The sequence below is a fragment of the Callionymus lyra genome, chromosome 6 (assembly GCF_982586985.1).
Source record: "Callionymus lyra chromosome 6, fCalLyr1.hap1.1, whole genome shotgun sequence".
NCBI classification, from domain to species: Eukaryota; Metazoa; Chordata; class Actinopteri; order Syngnathiformes; family Callionymidae; genus Callionymus; species Callionymus lyra.
Genome location: NC_141823.1, coordinates 23,477,144 through 23,503,933, shown reverse-complemented (window position 1 = coordinate 23,503,933; position 26,790 = coordinate 23,477,144). Strand labels below are relative to the sequence as shown.

At 35.8% G+C, this 26,790-nt stretch overlaps 1 protein-coding gene across 1 annotated transcript in view; it reads left to right on the top strand.

Annotated features, from left to right (window-relative positions):
- The window catches only part of LOC148077634 (protein kinase C-binding protein NELL1-like), a 164,252-nt gene that overhangs the window by 11,466 nt on the left and 125,996 nt on the right, over positions 1-26,790 (top strand). The window contains exon 3 of the mRNA XM_087794323.1: positions 16,686-16,836. Coding sequence (XP_087650449.1) covers positions 16,686-16,836 — 151 coding nt within the window. The remainder of the gene's footprint in view (positions 1-16,685; positions 16,837-26,790) is intronic.

Sequence of the window (26,790 nt, the reverse complement as noted above, 5' to 3'; positions counted from 1 at the left end):
AAATTAATTTATTGTGTCTATACATCTACTGGTTAAAATCAATTTTGTTGGCAAGCATGTCTTTTTAACTTAACTTAGAGGAAAACCTGTTGTGAGCTTCCACGGTTGTTTGTTTGTGTTGAGTAAAAATGTTTTTGTCAGTTCCCAGTTTATTAGAGGTTAAAAATTGTATCATGTTTCAACTACACGTCGTACAAAACATCCTGATGTATTAGAGTAAATATACACAGACTCCATTATTCGTTTTCCTTTCATAAAATTGATGTTTTGAGACTCAATGAGACAAACTATTCTTAGCTATATAAAGAAAAAATGTTTCTCAATGCAACACACATACATTCAAATGGATCGCTGATCAGTTTTTTGTCCGATGCGCATGCGTTCCCAGATCGTTCAGATTTCCCAGATCGTGTACTGACGGATTCAACCTTCTTGCTCGTTGGTAGATTTCAGGCCAATCTGGCTACACATCGCCATCTGCTGCACAAAAATATAGAAACATTTGAACATTTTAAAAGTGCGAAACTTTGGAAGTAGATCAGTGCCGTCAGAATATTTGATAACATTTCAGACATTAAGACGTTTTCTATTTTTATTAAAATGTTTAAAGATTAGACAAAAAATTATATGATGATGATACACATAAATGTAATTGCTTCTTATGCTTCCAAGGAACCTTTTCTGCACCTAAATATATAAAGTAATGCTTGTGTGTTTCAGAATTACTTTTTTTTATTGGCACCATTACATGCTCATCTTGAAATCGGGATCTTCGTGACTAGAAACGGCGCATTAACCTCAGTGTGTAGCAATTAAACTCTTGTCTATTTATCACTGTCTCAGACGGTTGGTGGAAGGTGCTAGTACGAGCCTTCAGCAACGTTCTGCCGCCATCACAAGCCTGATACAATTATCTTAGGTTTGTCCTGCCCGAGGCCATCATCTCTGTTGTGATGGTGTCGAGATTGCACTGTAATTGCATTCAGCTTCTCTGTGTCGGCTTTGTCACCTGCTATAAATTGAAAATGGAATGTGTTTGTTTTTCTGTGACTAATTATAAGAAAAACCTTTCGAAGATTATCAAGATTTTTGGTAAGCATTGGTTCATATTTTAGAGTGCACCAATAAGTGTGAAAACGTGGAACTATAATAATTAGTAATACTGTTGTTTTTGTAAATATAAAACGTTATCTCATATTCAGCAGTTGGGGAATAAAACAAAGGAAGAACATTCATAATGTAGAGTAAACTGTTTTTTAACACATAAAGGTTTTAAAGGGCAGTACAAATACATGTTCAAATACTCCCAAGACTTCAAATTAAAATTGTATCCCTGCCATAACCGTCTTTAGAAAAGCAACTGTTGTTGTGAAGCATGAATAAATAATAACAAACCACGCTGTCAAACATAAAAATCTTCCGCATGCAGCAACATTTTTAGCACTGAATACATTATTGATGAATATTTTTTTATCTGTTATCAGAGTAACTCGTATGCTGAGATTTTGGGTTTACTGTTTTAGCTCTCATGCATAATATACTCACAGTACTTTGTGCAATAGCAGTTGACACCGTTTGGTTTGCTTAAACTGAATTGACTTGCCTGTGCTCTGCCAGTCTGTTAAGGGATGCTGCCCTGGTGGCTTCAAGGCTATGGTGTCTCTGACAACCAGGAAACTCAAGCTGAGGGCTGTAATACGTAGGTGCAAAAACTAGTGATGCGGGTGTTTCCATGTCAACACCAGAGCAATTTTGTACTTTTTCTCTTTCAAGCTGCAAGTGAAAAATGACATGTTTTTAGAGATTGAGAGAGTTTACATTTAGTTAATTTCATCTAACAAAGAGTGTCCTGTTAGATGGATGCATAGATGGTTGGATTGATAGATAAGTGCATGGATGGGTATATAGAGTCGCGCAGATTCATTTAAAAAATAAAAGTTAAATACCAAATAAAAATCTGAGATATAGAATATTGTTGACAGAAAAGAAGTTTGCCTCCCATGTTTTGATGCTGTGGGCTTTAACCTTTTATAAAATGTTTACACATATTAAGGTCCATTACTAAAGCATATAGTTAAGTCAACACAATGATGGAGACAGACTTTTTGTCTCTGTATACAAATAATAAAAAGTTTTATTTTGTTTAGTCTGTCTTTCTAATTTTTTTTTCCCAGTTTCTATTAGTGTTGGTCATGATACCAAAATTTCAATAGAAGATACAAATACCAGTAAATTTTCCAATACCATGTTTAAAAAAAAGTACTTGGAAGTTGACAACTCTATTAAACACAGGAAATCAACAGTCAATCGTTTTAAATTCAAGGAGTGGTGATTTCCATATAGATGCAAAAACCAAAACAAACAACTATTATACATTCAAACAGTGTTGAGCTGTCTTCAGATATAATAACAAATCTTTTGTCTTATAAATGTGCAAATAAAAAGAAAATCAACAAGTATTATACATTCAAACAGTAGTGATGAGCAGCGATAAACTCTTATGAGTGTGTAAATAAATAACAACTTCAACTGTTATTACAGTGGTTCATTCAAACAATGAGAAAACTTTAAGTATCACACGTAGTACATTCAAGTAACATTTGCCTACATTCAGTAACAAGTAACTCTTGGCTGCAGTTTCTTTTGCTTCTGCTTAGTGTCACCCACTTGATACTGTAAAGAAAACATGTTTAATTTTAAATAACACGAGTTCAGCAACACTCAGAAAGCATCTAATAATGTTACATCACATAACTGTATCGCTAGATTGTGTTAAAGTAAATTATAAACAACAAACGCCTGTTGTGAGTGAAGCTGTAGTGAAGCGTCTATCTCAAATAACGGAACAGATTTAAAAGTTATGGAACTGAAATTACTCACCTTGAACTCTTTAAACAAGTCAGGATTTTGTTTTTAATGTTTGGTGGTTCCTGTGTGTCCTTCAGTTTCCAAACTTCAGAGAAACGTTTGCAGGTTTTAAAGGTTAATTTTCAATCCACATTCATCTGAAGTATTTCCAATTGCTTCTTTGACTGGCAGGTTCATCAATAAGACGAGACCTTTTATATTAACTAAAAATAGTGTAAGTCATTGTTTTGAAGGAGGCAGAGGTTCGTCTACAGCTCACACTCGTTTCTTGCTAAGAACTCGAGTATTCATGTATCATTGTTTTTTTTTGCATGTTGGTAAAGTATTTGCTCATGTGACAATTCTATAAAGGATTTAGTAAACTGAAGATGTACAGCCTTTTCACCCCTTGCACAGAAAAACGTTTCTGTTGCCAGATGCCACATATATGGGATTGTTCAGACACATTTAGTCTCTTTATTAAATTCCCTTAATCAAGTTTTTAAAGTCTATTAATTGATCAATTGTTAATTGTTCTTATACATACATTATCCCAAACTTTAGCTTTAAACCCTTGCTTTATCTCTGGGTCCAGGTGTCTCAGTGGCCTGAAAACAAATGTGCTTGCGGTATCCCTTGAGTTGTCTCTGGGTCAAAGTTGTACTTATTGAAGCCAGGTGGGTCACCTTGACCTTGACGTAACGCAAGGGTTAAAAGTCCAACACAATGGTCATTTAGAGACGTTTTAACTGATCTCTGATCCTAGTAAAGCAGTATAGTAAAATAAATTTCATAAAGTACTATGTGAATAAAGTACTCTGTTAATATATATGCACGACTGCTTTATTCCAATCATACATTAAGTAGTATTTGTGCAATTGTTTTGTAGGGGGCTCGACAAAACCTGAGCTGCTCAACTAAAGCTTCTCAACAGGGTGCTCTCAGAAATCTGAATTTATTTCCGATATGCATTGATGGTTTTATTTAATCTTTGATTTGCATGTCTTTGGAAGCAAATCTTTTTCACCAGATTTAGGATTATAATCTTGTTCCAATTTCTTGGAATTTAGACGATTAACCCCTTTATAAGCATGAATAAAATTCTGAGAAAAAAAAAGGTTTTGAAATATCTGGGATAATCAAGATCAGTTTTGATACAACCAATGACATTATGGTCTATTGCTCAAGAGACAAATGTGCGTGGACCGAATGGTAGAATGCAGTATCGGTAATGTTTGGTCAGTCTATTAACACATTGGGTGACACCGGACCTTCAAAATAAACATTTTTTTTATTTATTTTATTGTGGTCTGGTGGTCAGGCTTAGCTAATATGGTAAATATGGCTAATAAGTCTTGCACCAGTGTTGAAAGCCAGATTTCACTGAAACACCGCAACAACATACTTTTTAAAGACCTGCCTGTCTTATTAGAGTCCACAATAAAAAGTCATTGTTGCTTTTCAATTTGCAAGTTCCTAACCACCATGGGAAAAGTGGAAACATTTCTATCTGCCGGAAGTTAATCATGGGTTAAACAAACAGTGAGTGAAGACGGTGACATGTAAAGTGTTATTTAAGTCACATCTGCTCTGCAATTTGTTTTGTTATGTTTACAAAATAACTTTGCTTTCCAGAGCCGACTTATTTATTTATTTATTTGACACTTTTTAACACAATCAAAACTTTCCCATAGAAAATAATGTCTATCGATGCATTTGCAGTATTGCTTCTTCCTCATTGGTGTTCAAAGTACTTTGAACCTGCTGTATTTCCAGAAAGGGCAATTGATTAAAAACACAATATTCCTCTGAGAAGTTTATAAACTGTGGCCAACTTTTGGAACTATGAGAAAAATATGTTTTTGTTTTTAACGCAAGTAATATAACGTTGTGCACATGTATTGACACCACTATTAAGATGGTCAAAAATGTATAAAAACCCAGCTCTTGCATATAAACAATAATTGTATTATAAAAATAGAATAATGCAAGTGTAGGGTGTTTGTTATTGATTATTTAAAATATATTATAGAGTCTAATAATTGCTTGAACTGATACATTTTTCTGCTGTTCAGTGTTTCTCTAACCGGGATGAATTCCTTTTCTACCAAAGAGGAAAGTTGTTACTCTGTTCCTTATATTTTTTAATGTTGTGTGACAGGTCATTGGCTCTATTATCATCTGTTAGATCACACGCAACATATTCAGAACCAAAATAACATGTTTCTCGGGGGCTCTTCTTGACATTGCAGAATTATTTTATCATGCAGGATGTGCCAAGCATTTATGTTGTTTATATCTGTGACACTCTATTCATTTACTACTAATGTTTTTCTGCGAAAAACATCAGGGATATTTTCGCCGTGTCTAAATTAAAGGCTTCTGGTCCCGCGGAGACTGAATCCTCCTCTTTCTGAGATGAAAGGCTGTGACATTAAACAGTAAACACGTATAAAATACGTGAGCACTGACTACATCACAAGGCAAGTTGTCATTTTGTTTTAGTGAGGGTTAGAGGCGGAAGAGGTGTTGGGAAAACACAGTAAGATGCTGCGGCTCTACCAGACTGAATTCCTTTCATGTCATACAGTTCTGTCTCTTAGGGAAGACAGGGGGTGGAATAGAGAGACAGGCTTTGATCCAGACAGCGCTTGCTTATTTAGTCTTCTCCTAAATTAATACATTTCTTTCTGCTTTTCGACGCAGAGGGATATGAATATGCAGGAGAGGCATATATTTGTTCTCTAATGCTGTGGAAAAACAAGTGCGAGTGCATCTGAAGATTTGCTGTTATTATGCTATTCAATTCAATCAAATGTGACAGCTCATGCATTTTTTCGCAATGGTTGTATTGGAACTAAAACAAAATATATATCTCTGGTCTATATACACGTGTACACTTCATAATCTACTAGCGCTTAGACCTAAGAACGCTTATGACAAAAAACGTGGCCCACTGGTTATTTTTCCAATTGGTTTTGGTCCAATCAAATATGGATGTACTTGCACATTTCTTGCAGGATCATGCAGTGTAAATAAGCAGTTGTAAATGTACTTATTTTAATGGAATTAAAGTCAAGGTGAAACTGACAGATTCAGAAAACTTGCGAGTCAGTTTGACGTGACGTGTTGTCAACCCCCCGCCAACGTGTTTGGGGTGAATCCGAGTTAAGCACTAGGTAGTTATTTAGCTTCAATATAGTGAGTGTTTGGCATTTGTGTAGCTAAGTGATGGCTGTGCCATGATAAACAAAGTGTCTTATAAGATGTAATTTGTCGGTGAAAGTCAAGTGGTCACCTTTACCATTATCGTGGACGGGTCTAAACATGATTGATGAGATGATTGTTTAGTCTGACGAACATACTCAGTCACAGGGACGAGGTCAACGGTGTGTTTGATGCTTGAAATCAGAGGGGTTGTGGAGCATTATGTGGTGCTTATCAGTGCTCTGAACTCAGATAATGATATAATCGGTGGTGAGTCATCGTGAGGGACAAGTGAGGCACAGCAAAATTAATTTGTTATCCGCCATCTTCAACTAAATCTACACTCATTAAAATAAGATCTATTACATGATCATTGCATAGGTGCCATTAACAGTTTTTAAAAATACATGTATATCGAAAGAAAATAAACTCTTATGTTTTTGTTTTTGCTGGCATTTTATTTTAGCTCAACTCTAATACAACATTTCATTGGTACACAAAAGACTTATTTCTCTTAAATGTTTCTCCTTTGCCATGATAATATATCTCACTTCAGAGGTGTGGCATATGAAGATGCAGATCAGGCAACATTGGCTGCCCACGCTAAAAAGCCACTCTAAAATGTTTAGTTTAGTTTTATTGGGATGAACACCATTGGCCTCATGTCGTGCAACAAATCTACCTTGCATGGGTTGTTTGTGGCCTGTAGAATGTTGGTCAGCACCTGTTAAATGGCTGTGTAGTTATGTGTGTAGATATTGGAATGAACCGTAAGCGCCAGCCCAGCTTCTCAGCTTATAGTTGGCGGGAAGATACAGATATGTTTTGGAACTTCGGTAAACTTTGAAGTTAAATGAGGTAGGATTTTGTTTTCTATTAAATTCAATGCATAGGTGGCACACCAGTTTTCCATTAGGGGTGAGAATCGAACATTTTGCACACTGGCACCAATACCAATACTATACTACCGTCACTTTATTTATTTAAAAACAGTTTCTCACAAAAATAAGTAAAAAAGTATTAAATATTAAATATATTTCTTACATTGACTTGCACTAAATCCTTCACATTTTGGACAATTAACACCTTTATAAGCATGAATAAAATTCTGAGGAAAAAAAAAAGAATAAATGTCCTAAAAAAGGGTGTTGAAATTACTGGGATAATCAAGCTCAGTATTGATAAAACAGATGACATTATGGTCTATTGAAGGTCATGTGACAAGTCTTTCAGCTTTGGCAAAAAAATGGTAAAACTGCAATTTAGCTTATATTTGGTTAAAAAGGTGATTCTAAAGTATTTGTTTTTATGTAATACTAAAAATGTAAAGATAATCAAAATACATTTCAGTCTCCCATTTTAAGTTATCTTTTAAATCAACAAACTATAACTGGGCTTCAAAACGCTTTTAATAGAAATGTTTCTTCTGGGTACAGAAACTTGGTACTGAAAGAGGAAGCGTGTTTTGATACTTTCATACTATCAAAGGTGGAGGGAATATATATATTTTAAAATATGACTGATATGACAATCTTTTAAATCAATGAAACTACAAGTAGTGCAAAGATGTTTTTGAACTCAAGATTAGCTTTTCCTTGGCTGTCTATGGATTGAAGTCACAGCGACAGTCTTGTGGGTGACCTTAACCTCTGATTGCTCCCCTTTTGTCATCAGTTGATCATATCTGGCATTGCTGGTTTAGATGCAGTCCATGCCCCGTCACCTCCTTCTATCGAGATAACAGAATATTGCAGCACAGTGTCGTGGGCTGTCAGATCCTGGTGGTGTTAGAATGATGGAGGAGCTCATCATTAACACGACTGTGTGATGAGGTTATTAGCAGCGCCATTACTTTGACGCTTGATGGCATGATGCTCGAGAGCTCCTTTTGAGGGCTCAAATTTACACTCATAAGAAATAGGCCACTTACAAAAGACATCATTACCCAATCTGTATCTGGACATTATTTTGAAGGTATGCTTAGCTTGGCTAACGGAGACAAATTGCTATGTAAGCAACGCTTGCTGACAGAGTGCTGGCTGGTGGATGTGCCTGCTGTGTTGTGTTTTCCCCAACAGCTTCAAGTGATCGTTTGTTCAGATTAAGTAAACTGAGACGCAGAAGAGCAAGTTGCAATTAAACTCAGCTGTGGCTGGAGTGGGTTGGGATAGGTGCTCGGGGTTTCTTTCAAGCATCACTGGACTGCCAGTGAAGCTGCAGCAGCTGTTGAGATACTCGCTCCCTAAGTCTGAGCCCCAACACTGGTCTGCAAAATAATGATGCTCCCCCTATAATTCATTACTGAACTCTCTTATTTATACACATCTATCCTTAATAGAAACTCCATGTTTGTACCAGTAATGCATAAAAGAGTAAGAACTCCTGATGTTCTTATAATCAAACTAGTTTTAGGAACAAGATATTTTTGGGCTGTTGAATGTGCTGCCAAGTGTAATTGGTTGCTGCACATTATCAACATTATTTAAAAGAAATGCATATATACGTGGAGCAGATAAGAATGGTCCATTAACATTTGTTAATCTGACATTTGAGACTAAGTTAAGACTACCTTCTTTACTTATTAAATATGTATATTTATATATAAAAAAAATAAATAAAAATGAAGCTTATTTTAATAGCTCTGTCCTGAGAAAACACTCAAAGTCATCGCTGATCATTAGATGATACTACGCCATAGTAATGCTGGTGGTGGCTGACGTCCTCAGAATGATCTATTTTTTCAAAATAGTTTCCTTGTCATTGATTTAGCCTGGGTTCTGGTTTTAAAATTCAGACGGCAAGGCGGGCGGTGACATCACAGGCATCTCAGATTCACCAGTTAATTTCCCCGATGGCTACATTGCCGTACGTGCCTGTCCTCTTCTGATTCAGAGTCGGTTTATCCAGCCGCAAGTCTGTCCAGATGTTGAGTCAAACCGAGTGAGCCTTTGGTTGGTTTGTGTGGCTTGATGTGGGAACACATCTTGGACAAAAATGTATCCAAAAAAATGGCTCAACTCATGAAAGTGGCTAAAATATCAAATCATGTTTTCTTTATTTTTATTAATTTATTTTCTGTTATTTGGCTTTGATTTTATTTTCATTGTGTTCTTTGACACACATTTCTCTTAATAAAATGGCATATATTTACAATCTTGTTTTGCCACATGGAGGCTTTAAATATCTTATAAATATAAATAAATAATATAATAAATAATTACATGTAAAACAGTAAGAAATGTAAAAAAAAAAAGTCAATTTGCAAAAATAAAATGTGTCTCTACTAGAAAATATTTTACTTTTTTAACACATTCTTAGTATGTATCACGCTACATTTACTGATCTAGATGTAGATCCAAGATATAATCAAACAACATAGCATTGCTAAACATCTGAATATGCATGTATATGTTACCATATCTACAACTTCTAGTAACATTCTTTCTTCTGCTCTCTGTAAAATTTCAGTATTGCAACAAAATTGTTAAAATACTAAAAATGTTCTTATAAAAGAGCAAAAGAAATGCCTACAACTACAGTAGACATATTTGATATCCATATAAACAATTTGAAGCCAACTGTACTGTTTGCTGGCTTTTGGAAAGACATGTGGGAGTTGCATATGATAATGGGCAAATAAGGTGCATCAATAAATCTGTACAATCAAAAGATACAGATTGCTTATGTGTATTGTTTGAGTTGATGTTTCACTCAGTTTCACAACCTCTTAAAATCAGAATTCAATATTTTACAAGAATCAATTTTTCTTCTAAGGAACCTCACTGTTGTTCACGTCCTCGTAGGTCTGAATATAAATAAATGACATTTTCTTTTGTCCAAGTCCTTCTAGAGTGTAATGCTACGGTTGTGTATATGTAAATGATCACTGTTGACTATTGGAGTGGAAGCATAATACTTTTCTGGCTGGAGTTTTGCATTTTGCCTCTGCGTTATTGTTCTTTAAGTGACAGCTGATGGTTCAGCCGCGGAGTAATGGTCTTCATTTCTCCGAGTTTCCTCCGTGCCTCTCATCAGCGGCTGATGACTGGTGATAAACCATCGCCACCTCCCACGGGCTTCAGACTCACCCTTCCAGAAACTAATCTGTGACCTGCCTCATTGGATTTGTGACAGGCGGCATCATAGCAATAACTGTCAAACTCAACCTGACAGGTATTTTGGTATGTTTACAACAAGGCCATGTGCGCGGGAATAAAGCAAAGGTAGTAACGTCTAACGCAGAGACATCAATGTTTCATCGAATCAGATTTATGAATTTTTCAACAGCTGTAGAGATCTTCAATGCTTCCCAATTCGAGTTGCTGAGCCTCGCTGAGGGTCTGACTGCACAGCCGGTTTACGTGCTAGCATGCATACACACCTCATGGATCGCACACTAGCAATTACCCACCAAGTCCACAAAATCGTATCCAAACATTCTTCAGACGGCGTGGGTTTGTCGCTGTCGTTCTCCCAGTAATAGCATTGTGTGAGTCACCTGTAGTTTCACATGAGGTAATTTTCTACTCTGTTGTTTCCGCATCATTTATTGAAATCACTGCAACCTTTTTTTTTTTTCCAAATCACGTCCCGGTCTTTTGTCTCCATATTCAGTGCAAGGTTTTGTTCTGCAGTCCAGACTCTCTGTACTTCTCACTTTTCACTGCAGACCGCCTTCAGCAGCTGAAAGCAGGCTAGCTCCTGAGGGACGGTCTGATGTGTACTGGATGGATGACTGGCCTGCTGGCTCGCTTCTGGTGTGGATGTACACATGACTGAAGAAATGGAAGTGTGGGCTAAAAATAAGAAACAGCCATCCACTAATATACATTGCCTGGGGGGAAGTGACAAAAGGGATTTTTTAATATTCATGTTGCATATTCTTAATGCTCAAGGGATCCTGATGGTGTGAATCTAACTTATTTAAAGCATTCGTACTCAACTGGTGAGTCGCGACAAAAATGTTGGTCATGGGCTCACGGTTATACAAAAAATGGCAACATTTTCATGGACTTTTCATGCCATAAAACATTCAAACTCTCTGAACAGTTACAAGCTGGAAATTGTTTATATTTACAGACATGTGATGGGAAGTGTGTCAATCTTGGTAGCTGGATCTATCTTTCCTTTGCTTTCACGTCAGTTTTCTTTCATTTTAAGTCTCTGTATAACTGTTGACATTCCTAATCTGTTTTTATCTTAAACACTGACATTATTGTAGCCCAAGATGCCACCATGGACATGAATCTCTAACTATCCAACGGGAATGACAAAAAAGGACTTTTGATGACACAAATGACACAGACCATGAGTTTGACATATGTGGTATATAACTATAGGTTTTAGCTTGATTAAAGAAAAATAACATTTTTTATAAAGCAAAATGTATTTCCAAATTTCCCTTTTGTCGTACTGATAAGGTTTTGGTTCACAGTTAAACACATATAACATAATACAATTATAATAAATAAATAAATATATAATATGTATATTAAATGTTTATAGATTTATTTTTCCTGATATTAAAACGTTTTTAGAATGTATTTGGGTTTGAGGTGACACAAAGCGTCATGAAACATAAATGAGCAGACCATAATTGTTTTCATAGTCAAAACTGCTCAGGCCTGTGGTAAAACAGTTTGGACATACACCATCTTCTGTAATCAGACCCATTCCTGGAGAGAAACCCTGAATGACTGGTGTAATTTAGAGCAGTGGAGTAGTTGCAAACCCTCATTTCTAAATCTGTCTGCTGAACACAGCCCGGAGGATTAGAATGCAGCCACGCATGCTGATAATAATCCACAACTGGCTCGTTTTGGCTGTTTACCTGATACACATTGTTTTTCTCCCACCTTAGGAAAGCAAACGGTTGTATAAAACCCTCTCCCTCGATAAACCCCTCTTACAGCTGGGTAGTTACGATGGTCACTGAGATTCCGCTCTTATTCAAATGGGTTTGTCTGCCAAGTTGTTTTCTCCTCATCCTTGGAGGGAAGTTAATTGGCCACAACTGAAACCATGAGTTTTTCCTTATAGATTCACTTCTAGATTCCGACTGTTGCTGGTGGTAATCCGAGCTGCCTCTGAGCTGCTGCCAGAGATGCAGAGCAAGGGACTGTCTGTTCTCACACTTCTGTGTCTGCCATGTACATCATATTAAATCACTGTGTTGAGATTGAGGTCAGTCACACCAGAGGCTTTACGTACTGTAAAGAGTTGCACTTTATAGCACAACAACCCTCACCTTCTTAATCGTCACAGTCAACAAGTTTCTCAAGATACACCTACTAGTTGCTATCCCATTCATTTGTTTTCAATTTATCTCAAATCTTGTACATGTTAAATTGTGCTTAAAATGATCACACACCATTTTGCCCAACATTCTGATGTCCATTATTACCACCGTTATCTCTTTTTTTCTAGCTTTTTATGTTTTTTTATACTGATGGGAAGTTTCCAATAGATTTTGATGGAGGCACAATACATTTTTTGAATTTAATAGGCATGTTGAATCTGCTGAGAATCGATTGATGTCATAGTACAGAGAATAATTATAGATATATGTATATATATATATATATAAATATATATATTATTTCATCTTTCTTCACACAGCATAAACAGTAATATAAGTATAAGTAAGTACAATGAATAGCTCAAACATTTGTAGCTACTTTAGCTCCTGAAACTACATGCAGAGGTTTTGATCTTTTCTAGTTATGTCATCAGCGTGCCTCTAGTTATTTAATTTATTCTATTGTCTTGCTTTCCCCTGTTCTCAGTGCTGTAGTCATGGTCTCAAAGCATACTGAATCTATTATCTTTCTGATCTTTTAATGACACATATGTCAGAAATGTTGAGACCCTTAATTACAGTCCACTCCACAGAGCTGAATTGAAAGCTAAGAATGTCTTTAAAATCTACCCGTATATGATGCTAATGTTCTTAAACTGTTCAAAGTTATTGTGTATCATTTGTGGAAACTAATATGGTTGAGGGAAAGGCGTTGCCTTAATTCCCTGTTCATTTAAGTTGACCAGAGACAAGACATTAAATTGGTTTTAAACCAACTTCTGCATCACATTTGCAAAGGATTGTGGTGCGTTGATTAGTGTAGATTTTTTTTTTAAATTTTAATATTTCCCCTTTTTTCTAAAAGCTATCGTCACAACTAGCACGTGAATTAAGAAACTTGAGTTTTTTGGACTTCCGAGTTATGATGTCACTTACGCAACACTGATCTCGGGAACACTAGTGTGAGAAACTTCACAAAAGGTTCAAAAGCTCATACGTAGTGAATCCAAGATGGTGCCTTTTAAATGAAATAAAGCATACTTTCACATGAGCGTGTACATAATCATTGAGATGTCCAAACAAGCACGACTCCTTATTGACATTTTGTTCTATCTTAGGCGACTTTGAAGGCTTATGAAGTGCATCCTCCATGCACCAGCTGCACAAGATCGATCGAAATTTGATTAAACGACCGAGCTCGGACAGTCTCAGACAACTGTTCTCTCAGTTCCAATGCATGAGTAAGAGAGCTTGAAAGGGACAATAAGCATCAGTGTGATTTATCTTTGGTCCACAATCATCACATTTGGATTAGCTGAATCAACAGAAGGCATGAACAAATTGCATTTGGCTTCACTATTATATTGGTTGTATAACCCAAACTCTTCTTAGACCACTTATTTTTCATGATTTATGTATTGCACAACAATAATTTGAACAACATTTTAGTGAATATGCATCTCTATATTTTACACTTTTTTATTTATTTAATCATTTATACAATAGTGACGACTCTAAGGATATAGAAGTACAAATATTTGAAACAAAAGCCTTAGCAAACATATGATTCATATGAACCTGTTAATTATGTTAAAACAAAATTACCCACAAAATCGTCCATATAAATTCAATTTTTTGGTCAAAACCAGAAGTTGAGGCTTGTTGCTGATGATTACTTTTCAAGATCCGGTAGAAAGATTCTTACGTGATGCTGGGACAAGCTATTGTATACTAGCCATGTTTTGGCAGGTATCGATGTCGATCAAAATACAGTGGCAACAATCTATATAATGCAATATATTTCGGTACTGTAGGAACAAAGATATGTTCGTAGTATTGTCCAAGTACTTGATTCATGACTCTTGATGATGTCTTAACAGATTTAATTTGCAACCAAAATATGGGTGCTGCTGGACTCTGCTGTATCCTCTCATCCTCAGTCATCTTCAGGATTTCGCAGGATTCTATTGTTCCTTCAGCTGCAGAGGATGTTAATTTTAAATAAAACAGGACTGTACTGTTTAATATTGATAAAGTATCATGAAAAAAAAAAGTGATGTTTTTTTTTATTTACCTCACACCCTTTCTTTATACCAATAGCTCAACCCAAGGCATGTCTTTCATTCATACACGAAGAATCCAGGCATAGTTGACTTTCACAATCTGAAAATTGTCCTAAAGGGACTGTGTGAAAAAAAAGAGTGACCTCCTCTCTCACGAATAAAACTGAAAGGTTTGCTTTTCAACTTCCCTTACTGTACTTGTGTCAAAGTGCAAAACGTGTTGCTGTTGAAACGAAATGAATCAGTTCACTCTGGCTTCTCTGTGTGTAGAACTCAAATCTCCTCGGAGGACTGCAGTTAACTACAGCTGATGAAATAGACTTGAAGTCTTACACTTGGCAGCCTTTTAGAAATAGTACAGATGTTAGAATCAGGTTTATTCTGCTCTGCAAGTGCACAATAGGTAGTGGGAATAATAGAAAGTTCATTCCTGTTGAATTTCATGTTCTTCATGGCTTGTGTCACAGTGACTGTTGGAACCATTGATGGATAGTGTTGGTGTTGCAACCATTAAACTGGGCTGTGACAGCAGGGGAGGCTGACTGCGAGGGCAGGTAGGCCAGGATCACCCTGGGGAGAATTAAAAGCCCTGCACTTCAACAACCACAAGGTCTCACCACCATCTGTTATGTGAAGTGCAGTTTGAATCTTCAGCCCTGGGAGCCTCTCGTTGACATCTTTCCTGGATACGGCAGAAGCAGAAACAATGTGGGTGAAGCACCCAAGCGTTGCACTTTTGGATTCCCCCAGGATGGACAAAAGTACTTGAACAAATATTTCAGGGAGCTACTTTCAGACCGGATAATACTTTGTCTCCACTAAAACAGATAACGATAGAATATTCTTGCCTGGGTTTAAGAATTGCTCGTGTTGTGGATTTTGTTATATACAGGTTTGAAAATCAAAACCATGGGTCAATTTCCAAACATTTAAAAAAACATGACAGCATACTTGCATCAAAACAGAAATATTTTAGCTATTGTTGCAACTTGTTTCCCTGCAATGACATGACCGCTCTGTTGCGTAGTTGCCATAGCTCGGATATGAACAAAACGAAGTCTCTGGTGAAAGTTTTTTGTCAGACCTTCCTGGTAAATTCAATAGGGTCAATTAGGATACAGTAGCAATGTTTTTTTCCTCGCTACTGTATCGATATTCAATAGCACTGTATTGTATTGATATTCAAAAAAATACATTCTTTTAACTTTTTTATTATATTTATTTATTTTATGGTTTATATTTCAATAGTGTGCATATTAAAGACTATCATTCGATTAACACAAGTATTTACAGTTTATTCATTTGTGTGCTGCAATTAAACCTCTACTCACTAGTTGGCAACATTCGTAATTTTCGTAATCTAGCAGCTTTTAAAAACTGATGTCAGTTGATGATAAAATAAAGCAAGACAGATGCGACGTCGATAAGAGCCTGAAAATCATTTTTGCGCTGAAGAAAAATTTAGAATTAAGTATTAAGCATGGACTGTTTACTATGCTATGATGGTTTTTATTCAATCATTTTTTTTAAAAGAAACAATATATCGTTGTTCCTACAATATATCGTATCGTTACACATGTATAGTGGGATATGTATGGTATCGCCAGATACACAGCAAACTTCTTAATAACTTCAAGCCGCCATTCTTTGATCTCAAAACACTGTCTCTGAGCCACTGCTGTAAAGTAATCTGTTGGTCAAATGGACAGTATATGGGCAGGTCAATGGCACTAGAGAAAACTATTTTATGATGTAATTAAATGCAGCGTTATCCTGAGATAAAGCAGTGGAAATAAGCTTCTAAGTTGTGTCTTCATTGGGAGAAAATGAGCTCAAATTTGAAGGAACTATTAAGGATAATGTCGATTGTGTTATCGTCTTGAACAAAGCATCATTAGGTAAATGAGAAGTAATCTCTGTGTGCAGCAAACTGACAGAAAGAGACTTAGCAATAGAGTGTCATTGTAGCTCTAGCATTTCTGTTTATTCTTTGATATTTCAATGTATTCTTTGATAAACATTCTGCAAACACTCAGGAGAATGTCTTCTGTGTGATCATTGTAGGCATAGTAACACTCCCACACACCTCCTGCAACGGTGTTTTCACACATTGTTTGCAAATAGTTTCACTTCATTTGGTTTGAAAAAATAAATTAAATTTGCTGAAATACTCAAGAGGAGAAGCCTTGTCTCTTATGACACAAGAATAACATTTCACTGTTTGTGTTTTGGAAGCTGACGATGTTTCTTTGCGTGTCTTTTCCCCACAGATGTTGGCAGAGCAGTTCAAGCTCCAGCGCACATCACAGAGAAAGTGGTTCAACTGTTCAGGAGTAAAACGGAATTTACCTTTTTGGCCTCCATCCAGCAGAAGTCCTCCACGTCTGGAGTCATATTCTCCATCCATGAGTCAGAACACAGGTAATCCCTCCTGTAATCCTCTTCATTTAGGGACTGCAGCTGCTGTAAGGCACAACTTTACCTTGGCAGATTAACAACTTCCAATTTAAAAATCAAGTGTCGGGAAGAATTTTGAAGACATTTGTGTCGAGAGGGGGAGGTTTGTTTAGTTGATAATAATATGCAGCATCCTCATTTTTGTCTTGGCTGGGCAACAATAGGAAAGTTATTTTGCTGTAAAAAATGTAGCTGAAATAGTGCCTGAATGTGTAAAATACATTTAAAATACAAATATTCTTAAATACTTTGATTATTTGATAGGCAGAGTAGAGTAACTTCTGGCAATTAATGAGCTTTACAATTGCCAAAATTAGCTTCAATTCAAGAAATCTCCATTATGAGTTATATATGTAACACAGGTTTTATCAAAATTGGACCTATTTAAATTTTCATTGTGGTGTTTTTCCTGACAAACAGCCTTTCCCTTGACCTGACCGTTAGTCACTGATGGTCATATAATTGTCCCGACAAAATTCCCACAATCCATTGCAAATGTCTTATGACACCAAAAGTTTATATTTTTGTTTAAACGTATGAGAAATATTTATTGCAAAAGCATTTAGACAACCAACCATATTAATGACCAAATAATTGAGTTAAATAGAAATGAACTCACAACTGAATGCTTCAGCAACGGCTGTATGATTGGGAATTGAAACAACCTTCCTAGGCAGGTTTTAAAGGCCAATAAATATTGATTTACACCAGCCAGCACACGCAAATTCACTTGTATGGGAAGATGTGTAATTGATTTGACTGCAGAACATTCAGACTTGTGCAAATGCACTGCTTATTATAAACAATGATGAATGTCAGAAAACAAAGGATCGGAGCGCCAAAGGAATCAAATAACTAGCGTTGCTGCTTGTGGATTTAGATATTGTGGGCCTTTTAGCAGAGACATAAGCTGTAGGAAAACTACTGTATTGAAATCTGAAAGCATTTTAGAATTGAATGTAATTTTCTATTGATTAGTGAACTAGTTGAAAATCCACTACAAAATGTATGCTAAGTAAAGAAAACCATAAAAAGGTTTGTCAACATGTTTACATTAAAATATGCTGTACATGTTAATATATATTTAAAAAAAATTGTATGTAGGTAAAACTGTTCTTTATGGAAGTAGACATCAGAGTATTGAACAGTTGAATTAAACTTTCCAAACATTGAAACTTTTACTTTTCATATTGAAATGTTGTTGTGTTTTTAATCATATTTGGTTTTTTTCAATGATTGAAATTAAATAATTTTGAAAAGATTTTGCTTTTGATATTATATAATTGAATCTAAAAATTCGAATCATTTCTATATTATTATATTTTTGAATGATTGGCATCAAATGATTGCAAATATAAATTTCGAATATATTTTCTAAATTAAATAATTAAAAACGAATTCAAAGTGTCAATGTAGAAACCAAGATTAAAGGTATCTTGAAGTTGAAAATATTGACTATAGTTTAAGGGTCTGAAACCCACATGCAAGATTTTGTTTCCGCTTGATATCAACATAACCGGTTGTTGTCAAGAGTACCAATTTAAAAGTATCAACCGGTTGAACTGTACCAGCAACCCTTTGGTTTACTTGTTTTAAACTAGCAACACAGGATAATTATCATCATGTTCTTTTTATAGTGGCAAGTAGTTTAGTCAATTAATTTTATTGCAAGTAATTAAACATTTTTATTAATTCGACTGGGCTCTACCCTTATTATGTGAAACGTAAATATGTAGCAAATTTCAGTTCAGGAAATAAGAAATAAAAAACTTCTGTGTACACCTACTGAGGCCAATAAAACCGTTATAATAGTGTCCAACCCAGAAAGCCGAAAGGTTTGTCCTGCTGGTTCACTTGTTCCTGCTTTCTTATGTCAGCATTGTGAGATGGTCAACAATTTGTTCGTAATGTCCTCTTTTACTTCAATTTTCACCGCACTCTTCAGCAGAAACCTGTGTTCAAAGGCTGTTGGGCTGACTCTGGGAGACCGACACCTTTTTGTTATTTTCCTCTCCCACTCCCATCTTCCCTGTGGCTGTTATCGTCGCTGGGATGACTGCAGGGATAACAGTCACATGGCTAGAGTGTGCTTCTCAAAATTAATTTGACTTAATCTGTCCATCATTCTGTGTATTAATACTTAAGCCACTGGTCATCTTTTGAATGGGCGGAAAAAAGTTATTATAGGATATTTGCTTGCACTTGAGCACCAGGGTGTACGATGTGCTTCTACATGCGACCTACTTATTGAAATTTAATTGTCAATTGTGTTTTGTATTTAATTGTCAGAGTAGTAATTATACATTTTACATTTGGTATACTCTGACAGCTAACAAACACTGTTGTATTTTCTAAAGGAAATCTAAATATAACTTGTTAAAGTTATTTTCTTTTAAAAACTTTTCTTAAAACATTTTAATAGGTAAATTAAACCTATTTCCGCAATTATCTGTCAAAACAAAATTGAATAACATGTCTTTATATTATATAGTATATCTTGTTTTTATAGATTCCCAGTTTAGATTAGATTAGATAGATTTATTCATAACTGCGTTTACACATGATTGCAAATGTCCACTGAGAGACAGAAAAATATAATTAAAATTAATTACAAACAATCCTCTGTATTATACTCTGGTTTGATTATCTTTATCTATAAAGGCGCTTGAGTCCGCTTGGTTTCCCTCTCTTGTGTGATACAGGGCTCCTATCGGCTCTTCTTTGGATCTGGACTAAGCCTGATTTTTTGTTTTTGGCTCTTTTCTTCCAAAAAATCCTAAAATGCCAAAAACATTTGTGTACTTACTACTCTCTAATTATTACAACAGGTGTATAGGAACATTTTCTTCGTATTATTCCAATGAAGGTTTTAAACCAAAAGCAAGTTAGTGCCTTCACTTTTAAAATTCAATTTTCATCTTTCGCGTCATTTTTTTATATGTCGTGATCGGCCAAATGACACCAGCACCCTTTTTGGTATTTTTCATCAACATGTTTTTTCGCAGTTTTGTATCTTGAAGATAAAACATGCAGTCTTAGTTTTAAACTGTACTAGCTGAACTACCAGACATTGCCCGAGGATTTTTATTTTTGTTTGAAATATATATGTATTTAAAGGTAAAACTGTTATATTTTGTGTAATCAGTGTGCCACAAAACTGTTAACCCTTTGGAGCTACTAAAGTAGTTGACAGTTTCAAATGGATTGAGGACCTTCACCTGATCTGGGAACACTCTCCCAACACTTGAATAAGATTCAACTGTCTTTTTACATTTACATTTTTTGTCAAGAAAAATCCCCCCACAACTCATCACAGACACTTAGCTTCTGACCTACATCGACTCCATGTTCTAGCTGTCAGAGCTTTAAATGCAACTGACTAGTGCTAGAGGAATGTATAATTGCACATTAATTATCTTGGAACAGAGACGTGTCAGTGTCTGTCTCAAGACACCGAGTACTTGAATCACGTTTTGCACAGTTACTTTTTTTTTTTCTTTGCTGTGACAGAAGTTGTGAATAAATGATTAATATTGAAAAATACATTTGCACAAATTTACTCCAGTAATGGTCAAAGATTAATCTTAGATTCTATCATGACCTTGGTATTCTGTGACATTTGTCAGATTAATACAGTGAGTGAGATCATAACTATGCGTTGACCATTGACCTTTAAAATAAAGGATTGCAATTTGCAGTTTTGAAAATAATTTTGTGCTGTTCGAATCGCGGATTTCAGATTTTATTTTGAGGGATGACGATTAGAACCCAGTAGTATCTGAACCCAGCGACCTCTTCATTCCCTCGGACATGCAGTGTTCCCATTCAGCTCACTGATGGACAGCCTGCTCTTCAATACTTTTCGTCGCTCTCAAAGCACACTCGCACTGTCCCTCCTTCCGAGTCGCCGTTTTCCAATATGATATTATTATTCTCTCCTCAAAAACCTCCACTCAGTTCAACCTCAAATCATCGAAAACATCGTTTGAGTTCAAACATTCCTGGCAATTGCGAGACACTTTTATGTAAATCCTGCTTTAGCGGCACTCTTGAACTGCAGCTTTATTGCTGCTCGGCTGAAAAAGAACAGAGGAGTAGCGACTGCAAAGCCAGCAATTTTCTGGTTTCCACTGTGCACTCCTTGTTAGAATCTGGCAGTAACTTTGCGGTGAACAAAGACCATTCTCTCTATTTCTTACCCACCTATGAGCTCAAAACATCTTCCTGACCGTCATCAGTCGACAGGTCTTCAACTCCTTGTATTTCTCAAGCACTCGCAGTTTTGAGTCCCTGAAGAACCTTTCAAAGCTGATGGAAGCTGATGGGACATTTGACACATTTTTGTCTGCTCCTCTTTATTTATTGTTTGAAATAGCTTATTTTGAATGAATATTGTGAAATAACATTTCCTTTGTAGACATGTTTTGACAGGCAAAACTACTGCAAATTGAAAACGATAGAAATATGTTGACTAAGACTTCACAATTTATTGACTTGTGTAACTGAAGATGGTGAAAACATGCAGGTAAAATTCACTTTCTGTGAGAGAGTTTACCTGGAGAAAATAATTGCTCTGCTCTCATAATATTAAGACATTTAAGAGGTTTTAGGATCTTAGATTTTTAGAATTATTAATGAATTTGGCGTTGACCAACTGTTATAAAAGTTTGTGTCGTGCTCTCTTGGGATTGGAAAATGTTAACGGTAAACTGCTTACATGTATAGACCTTTCTTTTCTTGTTCAACACTGAAAGTGCTTTCCCAAAAATCACTCGTTCACCCAGTCACACGCTGACGGGAGTAGGCTGCTACGCAGCGTGTTAGCTCACCATCAGGCGCAATCAGGGTTAAGTGTTTTGCTCTGGAACACGACGCAATCATCCGAAGCTAGGATTGAACCGACAAGCCGTCTGAGCCATGTATGTCATATGTTCCTATATTGTCCAGACCAATGTCATTCATAAACATGCAAGTACCTTGTTTTCTATTTGCTTCATCAATAATTCAGATATGATTTAATACTCTTCACTTATCACGCAAAAGCATGTGACCAATACAATTTTAATTGTATTGATCTAAAATCCCTTTAAAAATGTAATTTTACAATTATTGTAACTCATCATTACTCATTCTGTTAACAATGAAAGGCATGTTAAAAGTACTAATATATAATAATATTGAATAAAGTTGTAATAATCAATTCAGACGTCGCTTCATAATCGTGTTACACTTTCTTTCCTTTTATGTTATAGAGAGCCACAATTGAAGCATTTTTGACATCCTTCATGAATTTCCAGGGATGAAACACTGACTCATTTTCTTATCTAGGTACAAACGGAGAACATTGTGGAAAGCTTTTGTTAAAATGCCTATTCAGTTTTTCTTTAATTGGTTCTGCTGCAGGAATTCTTAAGCAGTGTACGGTGAAGACTTGAGGAAATGTAGAAATCCTTTTTTTTTTTTTTAATATGGAAAGGTCAGTTGTATTTTATTTTTAAATTGTTGATCACAATTAACATGTATATTCACACAAAAGAAAGTGCAATGGAGAAGTTTTCCCCCATGTTTCTTTTCATCTTTTTTGTCCCTTCCTCTTCTCGTCTGACAGTCTGCTGCAGATTGGATTCTTGTGTAAATGTCAGAAATAAGCAGTTGAACTATGCGTACTCCCTGTGTGGCGAGGTTATGTTTGGCCCTCTCACCTCAAACTCACATTCAATACTGCAATACCAGGATTATTCTATGCAGTGTTTTCTCTCAAATAGTTTGAAAACCCAACTGTTGTCTACGAACAACTACATACTGCCGCATACATTTGTGCAGTAGAAATATCTCCAGAAAGTTATCTCCAGTGTATTGCTTCCATTTTTATTTTTAGTGTCGGTAATAATTAATGCAGACTACAGCTTTGTGTAGGAAGATGGTGAAAAAGAGACTCAGCATTTGTCTCTTTGTTTTAATGCAGCTACAGTCAGTCTAGTTTTTAATAGGTTAGCCACCCATTTTACCACAGATATTAATGACTTCCATCAAATAAAGAAACTTGTAACAGTCTGATTTAAAAAGTCTACGAAATAGACAGTGGCTTACATAAAGGTTTTAAAAAAAATACATTATGGGATTTTGTTTAAGCCCACTTACATTGGGGCGATATAAATCTGCTGGACAAAAAAAAACGAAATTCGGTTTTATATAAGCAAGAGAGTTATCTCCAGTGTATTGCTTGAGTGTTTTATTTTCAGTGTCGAGAATAATTAATGCAGTCTACAGCATTGTGTAGGAAGATAAAAAGAAGAATAAGCATTTGTCTCTTTGCTTTAATGCATTTAACTCCAGTCTCAATGGATTAACCATACACTTAAATATAGTTTTGAATTACTTTTATCACATGTGAAAAACATATAAATTACATAATTATAATGTAAAGTAATATTGTTAAAAAGGAAGTCAAAACCTTTATTGCATTGTGGTTATAAAAGACCTTGCGAGCATAACAAAGTGTATGATAACCAGACTGTCTTTAACAGGAATTTGGAGTCTAATGGTGATATTGTTTTTCTCATCTTTAGAGGCTGAATCCATCTCAATTATCTCAGGTTTCTTTCCTACTTTATCAAACACTGCCTTTAAATGAATTTCCCTACAACATTACCATTAACTTTAGTAGACGTAAAATAGTAATTGTTGACATCCAAAAATAATACAATTTTATATATATTTATATATATATAACATAACTTTAACAGTAGCATCTTTTGGGATCTTAATATCAACATGAGTGTGCTTTCATTTTGAGACAACCATCTTATTAGATGGTGATCAACTCTTTGACACAGTTGATCACCAGATCCTGCTGAGAAGACTGCGGGATGAAGTGGGACTGTCTGGTTCTGTGTTAGAATGGTTCTCATCTTACCTTTCTGGGTGCAGTTTTAGTGTATCTGCCAATCAAATGAGGTCTGAATCGGCAGATCTGTTGTGTGGAGTCCCTCAAGGTTCTGTTCTGGGTCCTTTATTGTTTTTGCTGTACTTGATTCCCCTCGGTAAAATCATTCAGAGATTTCCAGATGTTTCTTATCACATTTTTGCTGATGATATCCAGCTCTACTGCTCTTTTGATCCAACTGAGCCCCAGAGGCTGAACAGCTTAGTCAATTGTTTGCTAGAAATCAAACAATGTCTGAGTGAAAACACTGTACAGCTAAATATGGACAAAACTGATACTCTGGTGATTGCTCCTGATGATAAGGTTCCAGGGTTGAGTCAGTACTTGGGTGACTTAGGTCAGTCTGTCAAACTAAGCCTGAGAAACCTGGGTGTTGTATTTGATAAAGACATGTCTCTTGTTCAACACTGCAGAAAACTGACCAGAAACTGTTTCCTTCAACTGAGAAAAATCTCTAAACTTAGGAAAATGTTGTCGGAACATGATCTGGAGCTTGTAATCCATGCGTTAGGCTCCTCCTTACATCACTGATCTGATCCAGCCTTACACCCCAGCCCGGGCTCTGAGGTCTGTGGATCAGAATCTACTTATGGTTCCACGCACACGGTTCAGGACCAGAGGAGAGAAATCTTTTCAGGCTGTTGCTCCTAAGCTTTGGAACAATCTTCCTCTCTCTCTGTGCTTGATGGAGTCTACTGACTCCTTTAAGAAACATCTTAAGACTTTTCTATTTGTTCAGGCTTTTCCTTGAATTTCTCAAACTCCTGTGTTGTTCTCAGTATTATCTTGATCTTTAAAGTATGTACTTTTTTGAGTATTGTTTTGATTGTTTAAGCGCTTTGTGACCCTGGTCTCGAAAAGCGCTATATAAATAAATATTACTTACTTATTAGATGATGAATTTGGAACCATGGCCTTAAGTTTGACATATTTGCTCCACATGAAATTAGTTTTGTATAAAATAACCACACTGAATGAGCTAGAATGAGCCAGGTGATAATAATGCTGTAATATCATATTTAAAGGTGTAACTACAGTCGGTAAAACATGAAATCAAGTCTAAATTGAAAGCACTCACGCGCCAAGTATTGGATGGATTTGTCTTGACATCTTGGAACATTTCTATCAATGGAGAGAGAGGAATTGTGTTTCCTAAGTAAACAGAGTTAAATGGCTTGACAGAAAACAAGGACATACAAAATTGACTGCGACTTTAGCGATCCAACATCAGCAGAACTGTACATCTGTTGATTACCGACTGGAGCTAAGAGCAACCGAGGCGAAGAAACTGCCTTTTCGAGACGGAAGCCTCAACAAATCTATCTCTGGCAGGCGGTTTATCATTAACTGGTTGGAAAGGAAAGAACATAAAGATGGAGTAGGGCGAAGCAAAGAAGTGAAAATGAGAGTTGAAAATACATTCATGGAGCATATGGAAAAGATATACAGTATGCTTATTTTACAAGAAGCGAGTGGGAGAGGGTTCAACAAATGACGGGTAATATCTGAGAAAATTTATATATTTTCTCCTACACAATCAAGAAGATAGTCATGTAGACGACTGATTTAACTAACTTGGATGTCTGAATCATGTCTATTGCATGATATAGAAAAACAAACTTATATATTTTTTGTGGTGATCTGAAAACAAGCGAGTCAATCACAGGCATCTTTGGCGGCACCTCGTCCTCGCTCCTGACACTGGGGTTCTATTGATGTGATTCAACTTGCCGGAGGGGTATTGATTAAGCAAGTGTTGTATTATATAACGCGAGGTGTTATTCAATGATTTAACAAGAGGGCATGTTTTACTATCGGTTCGATAAGTGTCTGATCTATGATAACAACTGATGTTCTTCGATTCTGTTGCTCCACAAGAAAATAAAAGTGCCATTTTAGTTCATATAACAAAACATGGTATTACATCATGAAAACAGGCTCGAGCTTCAACTAAATGTGATTATTATCTTTCTCTATTCTCATGTCCCTTGAATGTTGGGTTTAATGTCTAAGACTATTTTGAGATGTGGATTTGGATCTGGGTGAAGATTAACTTTATTTTTAACTTTATGTGATGAAATTAACTGACCTAAAATTGATGTTCAATATCAATGTTGCTGAGTGTGTGTCCTACAAAGTGCAGCTCATTTGTTGCCCTTGATCAAAAAACGAGGCTACAAAAATGGGTACAAACATTTGAGAACTTAGTCAGTAGCTTGGACATGCAGCAAAAATATTGGCATCTTTCATCTCTATAATGTAAGTGGATGACTGTTGATATATGCTTGAATTATACTGTGCGCTTTACAAATGTGCTGTGGTGAACTGAATGCCTGATTGTGGTTGATTATAAATATTCACAAAGTCCATGACACAAGTACTGTTTGGATCTGAAATAGTACCAGTGATGATGATGATGAAAACTTAGAATCTGAAAATCTACTTAATGCCAAATTAATATAGTTTATACTGGACCCTAAATATCTATTAAGCTTTTTTGAACTTTTATTTTCTTCCCAGGTATATCAGAGATTATTTACTTGGGACTTTCTTACATTTAATACATACAATTATTTCCGTTTGTAGCACGATATTTATAAAATACTTTAATTTGAATGGTTTAAAAACGCACATCTCACCTCTTGAATTGTGGCCCTCTTTATGAAATGTGTGGACTAACTTGATACATGCTCACTCCTGGAAATAACATTTCCTGCAAGTACAGTTTAAAGAGAAAACAACCCAGGAGGTCACATTTCATGAGCGACCTTGCGGTCTGGATTGGTGGTTGTCTCATGAAATAATAGGATATTTTAAGTTTTTCCTTTAGAAATTCTGTTTTGAAATGTTTGAATAAAACGATCTGAGCATGAATGACTTTCTAATCAAAATTTTTGGTCTGAAGAATCCTTTATCTCCTCTAACGTAATCTCTGCCGACGCTTCATTCAACATGACCTCTGTACTCATCTG